This window comes from Anas platyrhynchos, chromosome 2 (genome assembly GCF_047663525.1).
Source record: "Anas platyrhynchos isolate ZD024472 breed Pekin duck chromosome 2, IASCAAS_PekinDuck_T2T, whole genome shotgun sequence".
NCBI classification, from domain to species: Eukaryota; Metazoa; Chordata; class Aves; order Anseriformes; family Anatidae; genus Anas; species Anas platyrhynchos.
Window position 1 is genome coordinate 142,111,207 of NC_092588.1, and position 16,365 is coordinate 142,127,571.

Genomic DNA, 16,365 nt, shown 5'->3' on the forward strand with positions numbered 1-16,365 from the left:
CATTGGGATAGGTTGAAAAGTCAATTATGAGTGATCCAAGCTGGAGTACTGAGGCATTTTGGGAAAGGTTGCTTTAATCTCTGTCCTTTTTAACATATTATAATGATTTCCAGCTTTGCATGTCCTACTGACATTGAAGAGGTACGCAGCATGACCTTGAGTAGTTTTCCAAACTTCTGTATATTGCTTGTCCTAGAGTAGTCAGAATACCCTATTGTGTTTCCTTCTTCTTGCCCTGCATTAGCTATAAATGCTGTATGAATCATTCTGCAAAAAATGAAACAATTAATTAAAATAATTTCATTTGAATGTATTCAAAAATAAAAATCTTTCTGCCTTTAGCTTACTTTAAGCAATGAGTCACAGCAAGACTTGTATTTGCCTTAGTCATTCTAGCATGCATCTATAATAGAGCTGTCTGCTTCAGTGGTTCAGATCAAAAACGAGCTATAATTGTGTTGTCATTTCTGCATACCATATAGCATGACACTCACATGTTACTTTTAAAAAGCATTTACTAGGCATCTTCTATGATGTCTCAAAAGTTTAAAAAAAAAAAAAAAAACTTTGAAGAAAGCTTTCTTCATGAGCAGATTGTCAAAGTGCCTTGAACCCAGTCAAAGTAGTAATTCCAAATTTTTCAAACCAGGGTCAGCAGGGATAAGATGGATTGCATTGACTTGAGCTGTGGAATATTTTCTTTGTTGAATGTTTAATTCTTTGTCAAAGGCTTAGTCTTTACAAACTTATTTTATGGTCCATGGGTGAATGAAAACCTTTGTGCTGTCCAGTAAAAACAAAAAGAAATCACGTGGCCAAATACTGTACCCAGAATAAGCTGTTCACTTGGTCTTTTGTGTTTGTTTTTTTTTTTTTCCTACTAATTCACATAAAGATATCACTTTTAAACATTCAAGAAGCTTGACATAGAATGCTGGCGTCAAATGTCAGAGAATGAAGAAAAAAAAATAGCCCTTTCTAGCCAGCAAAGACTTCTTGGTTTTCACCAGGGTCACAAAATACACATCTCTTGAGCCCTTTTCTTAGTCAGCCCAGACTGTTTTGTGTCTGAGTATGGCAAGAATGAAGAAAGCCTTTCTTTTATGAAGAAAGGCTGAGAGACCTGGGTCTGTTCAGCCTGGAGAAGAGAAGACTGAGAGGGGATCTCCTCAGTGAATATAAATATCTGAGGGGTGGGGGACAGAAGGATGTAGCCAACCTCTTCTCAGTGGTTTGTGGGGATAGGACAAGGGGCAATGGCTGCAAGTTAGAGGGCAGGAACTTCCGCGCTGACATGCAAAAGAACTTCTTCATGGTGAGGGTGACGGAGCACTGGAACAGGCTGCCTAGGGAGGTTGTGGAGTCTCCTTCCCTGGAGATATTCAACGCCTGTCTGGATGCCTCCCTGGGCAGCCTGCTCTGAGGAACCTGCTTTGGCAGGGGGGTTGGACCCGATGATCTTTTGAGGTCCCTTCCAACCCCTACAGTTCTGTGATTCTGTGAAGAAGGGCCATCTGGAAAGTATGCTGCAATGTTCCTTTTTTTTTTTTTTTTTTTTTGAGGTGAGGCAGTTCTAGAATTCGTTGAAAGTCTCACTGACTTTTTTCATTTTTACCTGAAAGTTGAACCCAATGACTCAATTTGAACTGACATATATTTGTCCTTAGGTGTTTTAAATATTCTGTCACATCAGCATGGGTATTACTAGTAACCCAGATAATCTTAGCAGGTAAACTAAGTCATTCATATAAGGAGAAAATCTCCTGCGTTTTTTTTTGTTTGTTTGTTTGTTTTGTTTTTTTTCTTCTCCATTCATAGAGTAAAAATCCCTTTTGGGTCTCAAAAGTGGCAGTCAGTTTGAATCCAAATATGTAAGGAAGGCAACATCTAAGAAGGAGGACTTTTCTCACCAGCGTACTGCACCAGATTGTGTTTAGCTGCACAAATCCCTAAGGCTCCAGAGAAGACCAGTTCTCCTGATGAAATCCACCCGGCCAATTGTGCATCAGGAAAACAAATGTTCCTGTGCATCTCTTTCAGGAAACCAGCTGAAGCCCTGAAGCATGAGATTTGATTAGAATCATTAGCCTTGTGCTGAATTGAACTGTCAGGAGCATGCGGAGGGCAGCCCATGGTCACCTGCTCTATCTAGGGCCTTGGAGAAATGGTGCAGTCATAATTGTAGGCTTAGGGATGTTCAAGTATGCCACCACACCATCCTGCCCAGTCTCCTGTAATACAAAAGTCCTCATATTTCTTAAAGAAGCTGTATAAAACTTTTCATTTATAAAAGATTACTTTTGTCACAGGTGTAGTGAATGTTCTGCTTTTTTTTTTTTAGGTCACTGATTGCTGTTTTATCATCTGTATGTACCCTATAATGATTCTGTATCTGATTTAGGATTTTCATTTTGTTCTCTATATGCTTAAAAGTGCCTTTTCTTCATCTTTAATCCATGTGGTGAATTTACTGGGAAAGCCACTGGACTTTGATTTCTTTAGTTCTCTGCGTACATGACCTATATTTTTATATTATATATTCATTGTTTTTTATCCCCCATTTACTCCATGTCTCTTAGTATTATGTTAAACACCATGGATTTTTCAACTCCTATGCAGTTCATGTATGTGGTCTTCCTGGATGCTAAGCTTTTGATCTTTCTGGATTTGTAAAGGGCTGTTTGGTTAGCTTTTGGACATGCCCTATTTTAGTTAAAGATTTGCATCTGGAATGTGTGTTTTCCTGAGTGTTTGGGAAGGTCTAGTTTTCAGTTTCCTTGTCTTCGTAATCTATTTCATCATTAAAACATCACTTGCATTAAGGCAATATATAAAGGCAGGGGATGTGGTTACAAAGGACATGGAAAATGCTGAGGCACTCAGTGTCATCTTTACCACAGTCTTTACTTGTGAAACTTATCTTTGGAAATTCCAGGTCTCTGCCACCAGTGGGAAAGTCTTGAGCAAGGAAAAACCTGTGGTAGAGGAGGATCGGGTTAGTGAGCATTTAAACAAATTAGACGTACACAAGTCCATGAGACCTGCTGGGATGGACCCGTGAATGCTGAGGGAGCTGGTCAATGCCATTGCAAGGCCACTCTTGATAATCTTTGAAAGATCTTACAAATCAGGGAAAGTTCCTGAAGACTGGAAGAAAGCTATTGTCACTCCTGTCTTCAAGAAGGGCAAGATGGAGGGTTTGGTTCACAGTTCTTTTTTAGGAGGAAAGGTCACACAAAGGGAATGCTTTATTAAGGGAATGGACACTGAAGGCACAAATGAAAGCGGATTGTGGAAGAAGTAGCCAAATGCAGTGAGATACATAGTGTGTAGGCCCTTTGAGGTGGCTTGTGTGTTTTTATGTACAGATGTAGTGGCTAGAGTGCAAGAAATGCAGTCTCCCTGCTGTGTGCAAAATGTCAATTTAGCAGAATTTTCTGGGGCTCTCAATTCCCCCATTAACATCAACCAGTACAACGTGCATACTTCTGTCACAGAGCATAATCATAAAACGGTGTTGTACAGCCTCCCAATTTAGATCGGAACAGTGTCTGCTCAGATCGGGTGCAAATATGAAACAAGTCTTTCCTAATAATAGGGAGATCATTTCTGCCCTATTTTTCCTTTGTTGAACGCTAAGGTCATAAGTAGGTGGCTTTACTTTCGGTGTTATTCCAATATGCCAGTTTTTGTAATGAAAAGCTTATCTAATACTCATTGTGTAAATTTGCTAATTTTCTTTTTTTTTTTTTAATTAGTAAACTAATATCTGAAATAAGCAAGTAAAGTAAAAAGTATACTTTTTCCAAACATATGCACATTACTTTCTTTTGGACATTAGAAAAGATACTGTAGTGTGCATTGGTGCTATTAATGCATTTATTTATTAAGCCATTCGTTTTCATAAGATTTACAATTTCTGTGTAATAAAATATTGCTTTGTGATGTATTTTTAAATCTCCATAGAAGAATATCTGACTCCTTTTGCAACAAAGCAGTAGTAAAGGAGATGGAGGAGGAGCAAGATGTTATTGTTAGAAAATGTACAAGTTAAAAAAAGCTGGCCAGCTATATGCTTGACTGGTTACTGAAATGCTGGAAGAAATGTTACTAAGTGTGGAATTACATCATCTTCTCCCCATACAGAGAAAAAGCCCAAGGAAATATCATTTTTCATAAGACCTACACTCCATAATCTGAAATGCCATTTTAGTGCTAAGAGCAAAAGGATAAAAACAAACAAACAAAGCCCACCAAAAAAAAAAAAAAAAAAAAAAAAAAAAAAAAAGCCTAAATAAAGTAGTAGTGAACAGTTCAAATTCAATCAGCTTTTACTGAAGTAAAAAAATGGGGGGGGGGGGAGGGTTCAGAAAGGAAAAAATCCTTCAGTTTATTTAATACTTACAGTTCAAAGAGAGAATAAATGTGCATAGACAGAGAAGATTGTGCACATTAATGTTCTTTTTATATTTCGCTCCTTATCTCCACTGGAAGTTATGACACTGGAATAATAAAAATTCAGTTAGTTCCTGCCTTTGCCTGCAGATCTAAGTCCCAGCTCCTGTTCCAAGACTAGAAAAAAAAAAAGAGCTTAGCATAGGAGACTCCCACAACATCTAAAAAGAGACAGTAGCCTCCTTTCCCTCTAAAAGCAAGGATCACGTAATGATGTCCTTTTGTATCACTATGATGGTGACAGACCCGTGGTGATGTGTGCTTACTCCGTGCTTTCTGAATGATGTGTTTTGCTGGAGGCTGGGAATAGCCAGAGACTCTGTGAGCCAGAAGCCAGACGTCAGACAACTCTTCGATGTAGCAAAAACAAAGCCCCTGCTCAGCTGAGCTTGAAGCAGGGTTGATAGAATTTGGGCTTAACCTCAGATTTTCCTGAATTCCTTGGTGCAAACACTGTTTTGGAATTTCTGCAGGCATGCAGACAGAGGATGCAGCCCCAAAGGCAACAGTTTTGTTTCTCTCAAAGGAACAGGCTGACTTAGAAATCAAGATCTTGCTGCCTTATTTTGGGCTGTTATGTATGTTTCTGTGTAGACAAATGCAGATAATTTGTTGACCAGGGCTGAACACTTAGCTTTAGAGCAAAAAGCAGATCAAGCCCTCTATGGTTTCTTGACTTCCAATTGAAAACAAATAAAACAAACAACAACAAAAAAAAACACACTTATCCAGATAGAGTTTAGTGAGAGTGTTTCCACTGGACAGTTGATGTGAGTTGCTCCCGTTATAAAACCACAGGGTTTTCAGGAAAGTAAAGTCAAACATACTGAAACGAGAGAATGCAATGAGTTAAAACTGGCCAGTGGTGCCCAGTGAAGCTTCACATTTCAGAAGACAAAATGGTACTCACAGAGTGAAACTAGATTTTTGTTTTCTGAAAAAGAAAATGAGCTTATGTATGAAGGCAAAATAAATGAGCTTCAATGTCAATCAAAGTAAGGTTGGAAAAATGAGTAGAAAACAGCACCTTTCATCCCATCCTTGATATTGGCACTTCAGAATATGATTTTGGTGGACTTCATAGTTGGCTATGACTCATAAATTAACATAAGAGTTCAGGCCTCGCTAACTGAAGGGCTGATTTTCTCCACATTGTATTAATCCCTTTGCACACACTAGAGGTATTTCCAACCCTTACTTCCATGCCACTTATATTTAAGGTGGGAAATGGGTGACAGGCAGATCAGAAGTTCACTGTAGTTCACTAGAATTTCTAATATTTCAGTGTGTCTTTTAATCTAAAACCAAAAAGAATCTTTTGATTTCAGAATTCACTTTCCAACTCATGGCCTGAAATAGTTAATTCCTTAAACTACAGCTCATGTTGCAAAGCTGATTTGCAGGCATTTGATGGTGCTTTGAGAATGGGGAGACTTCTGTTTTTGTAAGCATTTTGATGTTTCACCATTTTGTTGTTTCTTCTTTATGGTAGAACAGCTAAAAGATGCAGATAAGGATCATTTATAGTGCTTAACCTGAAATATATAAATAATGAAACCAAGGTCTAGTGTCAGTAATGAGCTTTAAAAGTAAAAAAGAAATAGTGGGATGTAGATTTTTTAACCTCATGAAATGCTTTACTACTCTCCTAAAACAGGATATAGAAAAACGGTAATTAGCTAGTCAAAATATATGGAGTCAGATTGCTAATGAATCTTGCACTTGGGACTAAATCTCAGTCCTGCTGAAGTTGCTGGAATCGAAGGATGTGCAGAACCTGATCTGAAGTGCTCTGTACCTTTGGGCGTTCGGCCTATAGCAGAGAGCTGGAAAGATCACATTGAAATTCACCTGCAAAGGAGGTCACAGCATGACAAGACAAATCGAGGATGGTACCATTCAGAAGAATTGTCTTGGATGGAAATAGCAGTTGCTCTGATGATAGCTTCCCTTCGTTCTTCCAGGTGTGTCTGCTCAGCTGACCAGCACTCGTCTCCGCCGGAACACCTCCGTGGGCACCCCATTCTGGATGGCTCCAGAGGTTAGATTCAAGTTTCAAAACATTTTGTCAGTGGTATTCAAGCTGCCACATTCTGCATTTCTGCTTTTTCTCTGTCTTTCTTCCTGACTACTGCACCTTTCAAAGGATATTGCTATTTCTTTTGGTGAAAATGTGTTTTTAAGCTATATTCTTAAATGTTTGCAAGGATTAAGTTAAAAGGGTCTTTATTTCAAAATTAAAAAAAAAAATAAAAAAAGTTAAAGTGAGGGAGTGAGAAGTTGAATTGTTTACTAAAATGTTAAAGGGGAAAGAGTACTACCCTTGATCCTTTCCAACTTCTCAAACTATGCCAGGCATCTCATCTTCCCTTGGAAGGAAGGAGCCTAGGGTGGTACTGTGATATGTTGTAACTTATACTTTTAAATTTCTACACCTGGGCAGTTTTTAACACAACGTATTCATAGCTGACAGCAAGAAATGAAAGACGTTATTTTGAATAAATAAGATGCATTATGCATCTTTGGCAATTTTTCCAGCCTGAAACTGAAAAATATAAATACACATCTTAAGATAAGGCAGGAAAAAAATTAGTTATTAATAAGTCTATGTACTTAAGTCTCTTTGCGTGCACACAAACACATGCACACACACATACATATACATCCATTTATAACACATGAAATTACTCTGCCTATATGCATGTATTCTTATAAATACTCTATTTATACACATTTGCCTAGACCTGAAGGTAATTCAGCTGGCATTGTGAATGAACCAAAATGTATATGAAATGAAATATATTTGCTGTAATATCTGGTAGCAACCACATTCTTGATAAATTAGTTTTGTCTTTAAATTGTCTGAATTGGCTGAATAAGAACCCAAAGGGAAATAATGAATTCAGCTCCTGCCTTCCTTCTTGTTTCACTTTATACAGAGAGCAACATAACTCCATTAGTTCTTTTTCAAGAATAATCCACAGATAAGAGGTTTATGGTTGCTGAGTTTCCTTTTTCTTCCCTCAGCCACGGGTGCAATTTTCCACCTTCAACTAAATAAGCTGAGGATTTACACCCTTTTGTCAGATCAGAGGACATCTGACCAGATAACAGGCTGGTGTTCACAAAAGACCAACTTTCTGTAGTTTTAACCTTGCTTTTTCAGCAGCAGGGTTTTTTAACTTCCTAAACGTGTGCAGTTCTGATTATTTCACCCACTACCTCCATCCTGTAAGAGATTCCCTCAGCTGTGGGCATGCTGTTAAATTCAGATATTTGACTTTACAGTGACAGACCAAGTCTTTTCCTCTAACAGGTGATTGCCTGTGAGCAGCAGCTAGATAGCTCATATGATGCCAGATGTGATGCATGGTCCCTGGGTATTACTGCAATAGAGTTGGGAGATGGAGATCCACCCCTTGCTGATTTGCACCCTATGAGGGCACTCTTCAAAATACCAAGGTAATATCTTGATGTGTTTATTTCTTGCCTGGTTAGGATGAACTTTAACAGGTACTTTCTTCAAACTTAGAGTATTTAAGTATGTACAATTTCTTTACATTGTTTATACTAGAAGCTTAGAAATACTTTGTCCAGATATATTTTCTGAAGGCTCAGATTCAACCATGTGCACCCACTGAGAAGTTCAGAGATGATTTGGCTACGTTTGAGACAAAGCCATAGTTTTTGCTCTGTGGACTGTTGTCCAATGTGCACAAGCAGAGGACTCAGCTGAGTCCCATATACCCTGTTCACACATATCCTCATTCTGCAGATGTGTTGTGATAGGAATGTAGAGACTTAGTGGGCCAGTGTGGAAAACAGGCCCCACAGCTGTCCTTAAAAGTTATCACATGTCCTTCGAAGCAAGGTGTTCCACCACTCACATAAATGTAGTCCCCTACCTTTCATTAGCTTGTGCTGCTCCTGCCAGCTGCAGTGTTGCTGTCCTCAGGCAGTGTATCTAGCAACTTGTTTTGCACTTTCTTTGAAGCTGGAGATAAAAGTACTCAAAGTACCACTTACAGTGTTTCAAACAACATCAGTCTCAAAGACTATAGGGGATGATCATACAGCAGCTAGTGGACTTTAGCAGCTGAAGTAATACCACAACATTTGAGACCATGTTGCATATATGTGTTTCAAGTCCTTTTCAGCAAAGTCACCTAAATTGGTTTAAATTACCTTCAGTTTTAAGAAATCTTGTCTGACTTGGCACTGAAGCAGAACATGAATGCTCTTCTCACCTCTATTTTCTACTGAAAAAGCAGTAAAAAACTTTTGTGGCCGGTAATTTTAGCTAGACCTTAAAAAAAAAAAATTGAGCTTATACCCTTAGAAATACTGTGAGCCTACCCTTTCTTCTTGGAGCAAATAAAAGAACACCTTTTAAACTAGTTAAGAAAAATGTGGAAGTGCTAGAGTTAACATCAAGCAGCACTTGAAGAAAGCAGTTACGATGACTAACCAAAAATAGACAGAAAACGAGTCACCTCATATGTAGTTGATTCCTTTGGTCCAAGTGACTACACTCGGTAGAAATGGCTTTTCTGAATCAAAGAAGACTGTTAAAACAATCAGAACCTCATTAACACCTAGAATAAACAGTTTTAACTCAACAGCCAAGAAAAAAAGTATTTATCTACAGTATATCTGTATCTAGTCCTTCATCTGATTATCTTCTGATGAATCAGAAATAGTTAATAAAGAGCTACCTTCTTCTGACACTTTGTTCAGCAATCTGATTAAATCAGTCCTTCTGGGAAAACTTAAAATAGATTTTCTTTTAAAAATTCTCTTAAGAAAGTATATTGTTTCAGGCTTGAAAAGAGAAACTTGCCATTATAAGTGAATAGTGATTAATGGTTTCTTATTTGCATTTCTGTTTATTGATTAATTGAAAAAATACAGTAATTCTTAGCTACGCTTGGTAGATCATCTCCTTGCTATTTCTTCTTCTTAGTTATGTAAAGCAGGAGAACCACCAAGGTATTGTGTCATCTGCCCATACTCCTTTTACCAGTGGAAATCAATATCTTTTTTTTTAGTGGCCTTCTAAAACTCATTACTCAGCCTGCCTCCACACATTGTTTTTGTCAACTGAGTAGCTTATTAACTTATTGTCACACTGACCTTTGCAGGAATCCTCCTCCAACACTACAGCAGCCTGAACTGTGGTCATCCGAATTCAATGACTTCATTAACAAGTGCGTAACAACTGAGGCCACTGTAACTGAATATGGAATGTGTAAATGTCAGGTGTAAAATATCATCGTACTCTCTGTGGAAATGTGTTGCTGCTAATATTTTTCTTACTCTGCTTCCTTAAATTGTAAAAAGGAGAAAAGTTTTGGGTGGGTGTTCTTTGTAGATAGATATGTAACATTTTTCATGTTAAGCTTTTGCAAAACAATGAGCTCTAGACTAAGTGTCCCAGATTAGCCTGGACACTTTAGTACACGCATATGAGTTTTACCTAAGGAGTAATCAACATATGCACTCCTAGATTGCAACTGTAGTTTTACTTTGTCTTTCAAATGAGGCTCCAGGTTTGAAACATGAAATAATATGCTAACACACTTAATAGTTCTGTTTTTCTTGCAATTTCTTAATTTGAAGAATATTTAGTTTCAAAATGCAGTGATAACTTCTTAGCCATATCAATTCTGTGAAAACTTCAAGTTTCCAGTATACATCTGTTATGATTAAGATGGATGTATTTATTATGAAGGTATGAGTGAACTACAGACAGGCACTTCAAAACTTATCAGTGAGCCCTGAATGATCATTCATTTTTTCTGTCAGCACAGGTGCTTGACTAAAGATTATGAGAAGCGCCCAACGGTATCTAGTCTTTTGCAGCATGATTTTATTAAGCAAATTGAAGGAAAGGAAAACGTGCTACAAAGGCAACTCATGGAATTTATCGATGTTCATCAACAAATGGGAGTCACTGAAAAGGCAAGGTAAAAATAGCTAAAAAGTAGAACAGTTGTACAGCCTCTATACTTTCACTGTTTCCAAATGGCTAGTGCTCAGAGAAAAATTCACCTCTTATAACTTCAGCTGACTGAAAAATAAGGTGTTTAATTATGGGGACCCCCTGTAGAGCCAATGCAAAGCAAAGGACATCATGATTCACATGTGGGACGAGACAATCTTTAGAAGTGCTCCCCTTTTTCCTGTGACTCTTAGCAGTCTTAGCAGATGCAGATTAGCTTTCAGAATGCTAAGGTTAGGTGAGATGAATGTTTTGAGTTCTCTCACATTTCCATGGTTAATGTTTTGTCTGAGTATGCTAAAAGTAAGTAATCAAGTTCTTGCAAGAATCAGATGCTACAGACTGAGACCACTAATAGTGGTACCAGGATTTGATTTGCAAATTAAAAAATATTTTATAAAATGCTTATGTCTTATTGAGTAGATGTTTTCTTTCTTCTACTAGTGTTTAGTAGTATCAATTCTGCATAAATCACTTGGCACCTGGTGGCTTTTATTTCAAACAACTGAAAATGTCTTGGCTCAATATTGCATTTAATTAAAAAAAAAATCCACTACACTAAAATAGTGTGTAAAATGTGAAATGCAGTAGAAGATTAGTATTGATATACTGCTGGTGTGATGTCTGCTGTGCTTCAAGGTAAATGATGATAGATGTTTTTAAAATGGAACATGAAATCTAAAAGACATTTTGACATTATGATCTATATGGAAAAAAAAAAATACTAAAATCTGCCACATTTACTTTTACACATATTTATAGTAACAATATATAAGACAGTCTTCAGTTCTGATCCTGGAGAATTTTATGATATACTCTGTCATTTGAGGATAATAATAATAAATATATTTCTAAATAATTTTTCATGTTCAGGCTTTTTCAGACTCAGTGGAAGTGGATGTGAAATGAGCAGTAGTTTCTCTTTTCTGACATTTCTATGAAAACCTATGCAATTGACTTTAAATTTAAGTCTCAGACTGGATTTGTATGTTCTGTATGGTGCATACTTGACATTTGCTTAATCCAGAAAGATTCTGAAACTGAAATAAGCTCGTTAGATAGTGCTGAGTACTCAAACAATGCCCCAAACTTATATATATTTGTATATTTATAAAACCTGGGACAATTAAATGTGGTGAAATAAATCCAAAACCCTAAGCAATATGAACTTAAATCCTGATTACACTTGTGAGACTCATCCTTTCAATGCCTAAGTCATTTTTGTAGTACACGTAAGTATAACATTTCACTTTAGAAGAAACTAGAATCCCAGGCCTGTAAAGGATGTTAAGATAGAACAGCATTTTTTTATTCTGTTGAACAGTAAAAGATCGTACAAAGATCTCTTAATTCAGTTGTTGTACTTTTCTAAAAGTCTTTTAATCCAAATTTGATATATCTTCTGACCTTTGATCTGCACAGAGCAAATGGTGTAAGCAGAAGTCTGTACAGAAGTGTCAAGCGTATCTCATTCAGAGTCAACACACAGGCTGTGTAGTGACTAGTCACAGAGCTTTGTTTTAAAATCTCCTGGCTTTCTTTTCTTGATTAGTCTGCTCTGGGACTGTTTATACACTGCTGTGTTAGGGCCCTACTGTGGAATTCTTGAACTTTCACCAGTTGCTGGCAACTTTCCTTGTAATGCTGCATCCTGATCTCCATCTGTCTCTCTCAGTCCCTAATTTGAAGGCAGAGTTCTCCTGCTGGCTGTCACTGGGAGGCAGGTAGTTAAAGGGACTAAAAAACCCTTCCTTCCACTGAGGGGAGAAATCCTCCTGCTTGTGTAGTGTTATGTAAATGGGCACAGTGTATAAACTCAAGAAATTTGGCTGATTCTATAGTTCTGTGGTTCTAAGAAACTCGGTAGGGTTGGCTTAAAGTTGAAAGTAAGGAATCCAGTTACTTTCTCAGTATGTGTTTCCTCCCCTCTTCAAATTACACTTTATTAATACTTTTTTTTTCTTTTTTTTTTTTTTACTAAAAAGGAAAAGAGTAAAACGCTTGAAAATTAACAGCTGAGGTCCAGCCACTGGGTCTTCCCATGTTCACTGTTCTTGTTTTCACTCAGTATCTCATCAATCACCTTTCTTGACCAGTGTGCCTAAGTGTAATTTGGCTCTGATTGCCCCCTGCAGTGGCAGTTTGTTGTGGTTGTGATATTGTCTTGTTGTTTGCTAAATGTGTGGTTGGTACAGTTCAGAGAGAAGAGATCACGTTAGGTTACATCACATTCTCAGAGGGTGTGTTTTTTTTTGTTTTTTTTTTTTTTTTGCAGAAGGCCAGACCCTCAGATAAAATATTTGTGTACTATGTCTGCTCAGGACAGGTTTGTGATCTCTAGACAAAGTGAAGTCACCTTATAGTTATTCCCATTAGCATCATTGTTCCTGAAGTATTTTCTAGCATTTACCATTCTTTGAGTTATTAGGGCATTGCACCAGGCTGTTTTACCGAAGGTGAACCTGGTTTTAGATAATTGTGCTGCATCCTTTCCAAACACCTAGCAAGAGAAACAGATCACAGAAAATAAGACAAATTCTACCATGAAGAAACAGTAACCTCATTTGAACCTTAACATTCACTTTTGGGCACTGCTTAAGTTTCCCTTTGATTTTAGCCAATCCCTCAATCACATACTTATATTTTTCTAAGTCACATGTATAGCCATTAAAAGTTATAATTACTGATCAAAATAATTATTAGAAATGAGTGCTGCAGCATATACCCAAAAGCTGTTCTAAAAATACACTTCTCACCAGGCCAATTGAGGGGAAAAAAAACTGCATTGTAAAGAGTTTTACTTTGCAACAGAAATAGCTGTCTTTGAAATGGCCTTCAAGAAGTGTCGCATTTACACCTGACAGTCAGGCTTGCAATACTTTCATCTTGAGTTGTTTGGCTCTCTTAATCTTGACTGCTTTTACAATAATCTCTGCAGAAATATGCAATGATTAGTATAACGTGTATTTCCCGGGAATTATGACTCATTCCAGAATGAGCTGTATATGGGAGGGATATGCACTGCGCCTAGATTTCAGCAATCAAGTGGACCCCGATTATCTTTATATGCCCTCTAAATAAATGTGGGAAAGAGGCTGGTTCTGCTGCAGAGTGATTCACAGCAAGGACTTTTGGCTGAGCTGAATTACTCTCCTAAGAGTTTGTCCTGCTGTGTTGACCATGTAGGGATGAAAATTCAAAAGTACAGCTAAACAGTTTAACTGTCTACTTAACTTTTTAACTCACTCTATTTAACTCTTTGGAAACTTCAGGGAGGTAACTTCATAGAAATAGCTGTCTTTGAAATGGCCTTCAGGAAGTGGCTGACACGCCAGAAGGCTGTGCTGCCATTCAACGAGACCTGGACCGGCTGGAGATATGGGCAGGAAGAAACCAAATGAGATTTAATAAGAGCAAGTGTAGAGTCCTGCACCTGGGAAGGAACAACCCAAAATACCAGTACAGGCTGGGGGACGACCTGCTGGAGATGAGCTCTGAGGAGAAGGACCTGGGGGTCCTGGTGGATGACAGGTTGACCATGAGCCAGCAGTGTGCCCTTGTGGCCAAGAGGGATCCTGGCGTGCATTAAAAGGAGGGTGGCCAGCAGGTCAAGGGAGGTGATCCTCCCCCTTTACTCTGCCCTGGTCAGCCTCACCTGGAGTACTGTGTCCAGTTCTGGGTTCCTCGGTACAAGAAAGACAGGGATCTCCTGGAAAGAGTCCAGCGGAGGCCACAAAGATAATGCAGGGTATGTAGCATCTTCCCTATGAAGAAAGGCTGAGAGACCTGGGTCTGTTCAGCCTGGAGAAGAGAAGACTGAGAGGGGATCTCCTCAGTGTATATAAATATCTGAGGGGTGGGGGACAGAAGGATGTAGCCAACCTCTTCTCAGTGGTTTGTGGGGATAGGACAAGGGGCAATGGCTGCAAGTTAGAGCGCAGGAACTTCCGCGCTGACATGCAAAAGAACTTCTTCATGGTGAGGGTGATGGAGCACTGGGACAGGCTGCCCAGGGAGGTTGTGGAGTCTCCTTCCCTGGAGATATTCAAGGCCTGTCTGGATGCCTCCCTGGGCAGCCTGCTCTGAGGAACCTGCTTTGGCAGGGGGGTTGGACCCGATGATCTTTTGAGGTCCCTTCCAACCCCTACAGTTCTGTGATTCTGTGATTCTGTAATAAAAGAAAAAAAAAAGTGTCACATTTACACCTGACAGTCAGGCTTGCAATACTTTCATCTTGAGTTGTTTGGCTCTCTTAATCTTGACTGCTTTTACAATAATCTCTGCAGAAATATGCAATGATTAGTATAACGTGTATTTCCTGGGAATTATGACTCATTCCAGAATGATCTGTATATGGGAGGGATATGCACTGCGCCTAGATTTCAGCAATCAAGTGGACCCCAATTATCTTTATATGCCCTCTAAATAAATGTGGGAAAGAGGCTGGTTCTGCTGCAGAGTGATTCACAGCAAGGACTTTTGGCTGAGCTGAATTACTGTCTTAAGAGTTTGTCCTGCTGTGTTGACCATGTAGGGATGAAAATTCAAAAGTACAGCTAAACAGTTTAACTGTCTATTTAACTTTTTAACTCACTCTATTTAACTCTTTGGAAACTTCAGGGAGGTAACTTCGTAGAAATTCACATGCGAGAACTCAAAGAGGATTGTCATTTTATTCACCAGTATTAAAAGCAGAGTGCCATATCATTTTCTTCCATGACTTTCCTTGAGTGACTGCCCAGACTAGTGTGTCATTTATTTCTTGGGGGTTCCCGTGCTCTTTCTCTCTTTGACTCATCCTGCCAGTTGAAGCAATTGATAACAATCCTCAAAGCTAAATTGTGCAGGGCAGAATGTAGTGGAGAGTAGAAGGTCGCCACACTAGCTTGAGGAAGGTAGTATGAGGAGCAGAGTAAAGTAACTCACACAGAGTCTAGTACTGACTCGGTCAAATCTGTAGCAGAGTAAGGGATTAAACCTCAGGCTTTGGAGTTTCAGACTAACCCTGGACCACTTCAAGCCACTTCTTTCTCTCCTGTGGTTCAGAATGGGTTTTGTTGTACCAGCAGGGTATGTATTACTGCAGTGAGGATGCTCTTGTGTAGATAGCTATGCTGTAAACTGCTCTCAGGCAATAAAGAGTTTCTGGCAACACAGACCTTTGAATAAGCAGATCACCAGTCCTGTGTGCTTCCAGGTAATACCCATCTCCAGAGCAGAATAGGAATGTGGTTCCAGTCTCCTTCCATACAATACAATGGACAGCAGTAATGCCTAAATGGAGAATAATTTAACTCCTGATGCAAAACAGGAGAAGAGAGTTCCTCCTGCTTTTAGGAGGCTCCCTTAGAGTAATTCACAATTGCATCAGTTCACTTGTTCAGCAACTCATTCCTCCTGCATGTGGGATACCTCACCAAGCATTGCTCACTTTTGGAGCTTCCCCATTGCCTTCTCAGTGTAGTTCTGAATGTCAAACATGGGCCCAATTCATGAGGGCAATAAAGAACCAATCCAAAACAGATATTATAGATACCTTTTTAACTCTGTTTATTATTTTTAGTTTCTTCTTTACACCCAGACTAAGGCCAGCCCTTTTCTTGTCACTTCTTAGACTGTAGATGATTCTCCAACCAGTTTCGGCAGAGAGTTCAACAGGGCATCGTGAGTCACACTTCCCTTTTCATGGTATTTTTGGAACTATCAGAAATCTCTTAAATGCATTCTGACAATGCGAAGAAGAAAAAGCTGCAGTTCCCTCACTTTGATTTAACTGAATCTTGAAAGACAAGAATGGGGGGAATGTGAAGGAGGACACACAGGAACAATGCTGCCTAGACTCATTTTCTTGTTCATGCTGGGTTGATGTTTCTGGTCTTTAGCTGCTTCAATTGCTTGCTGAGCATGTC

General features: G+C 38.7%; 1 protein-coding gene across 1 annotated transcript in view; it reads left to right on the top strand.

Moving 5' to 3' along the window:
• Window positions 1–16,365, top strand: part of MYO3A (myosin IIIA) — a 119,213-nt gene that overhangs the window by 34,889 nt on the left and 67,959 nt on the right. Inside the window, exons 6-9 of the mRNA XM_072033714.1 lie at window positions 6,420–6,496; window positions 7,772–7,917; window positions 9,597–9,662; window positions 10,266–10,421. Coding sequence (XP_071889815.1) covers window positions 6,420–6,496; window positions 7,772–7,917; window positions 9,597–9,662; window positions 10,266–10,421 — 445 coding nt within the window. The remainder of the gene's footprint in view (window positions 1–6,419; window positions 6,497–7,771; window positions 7,918–9,596; window positions 9,663–10,265; window positions 10,422–16,365) is intronic.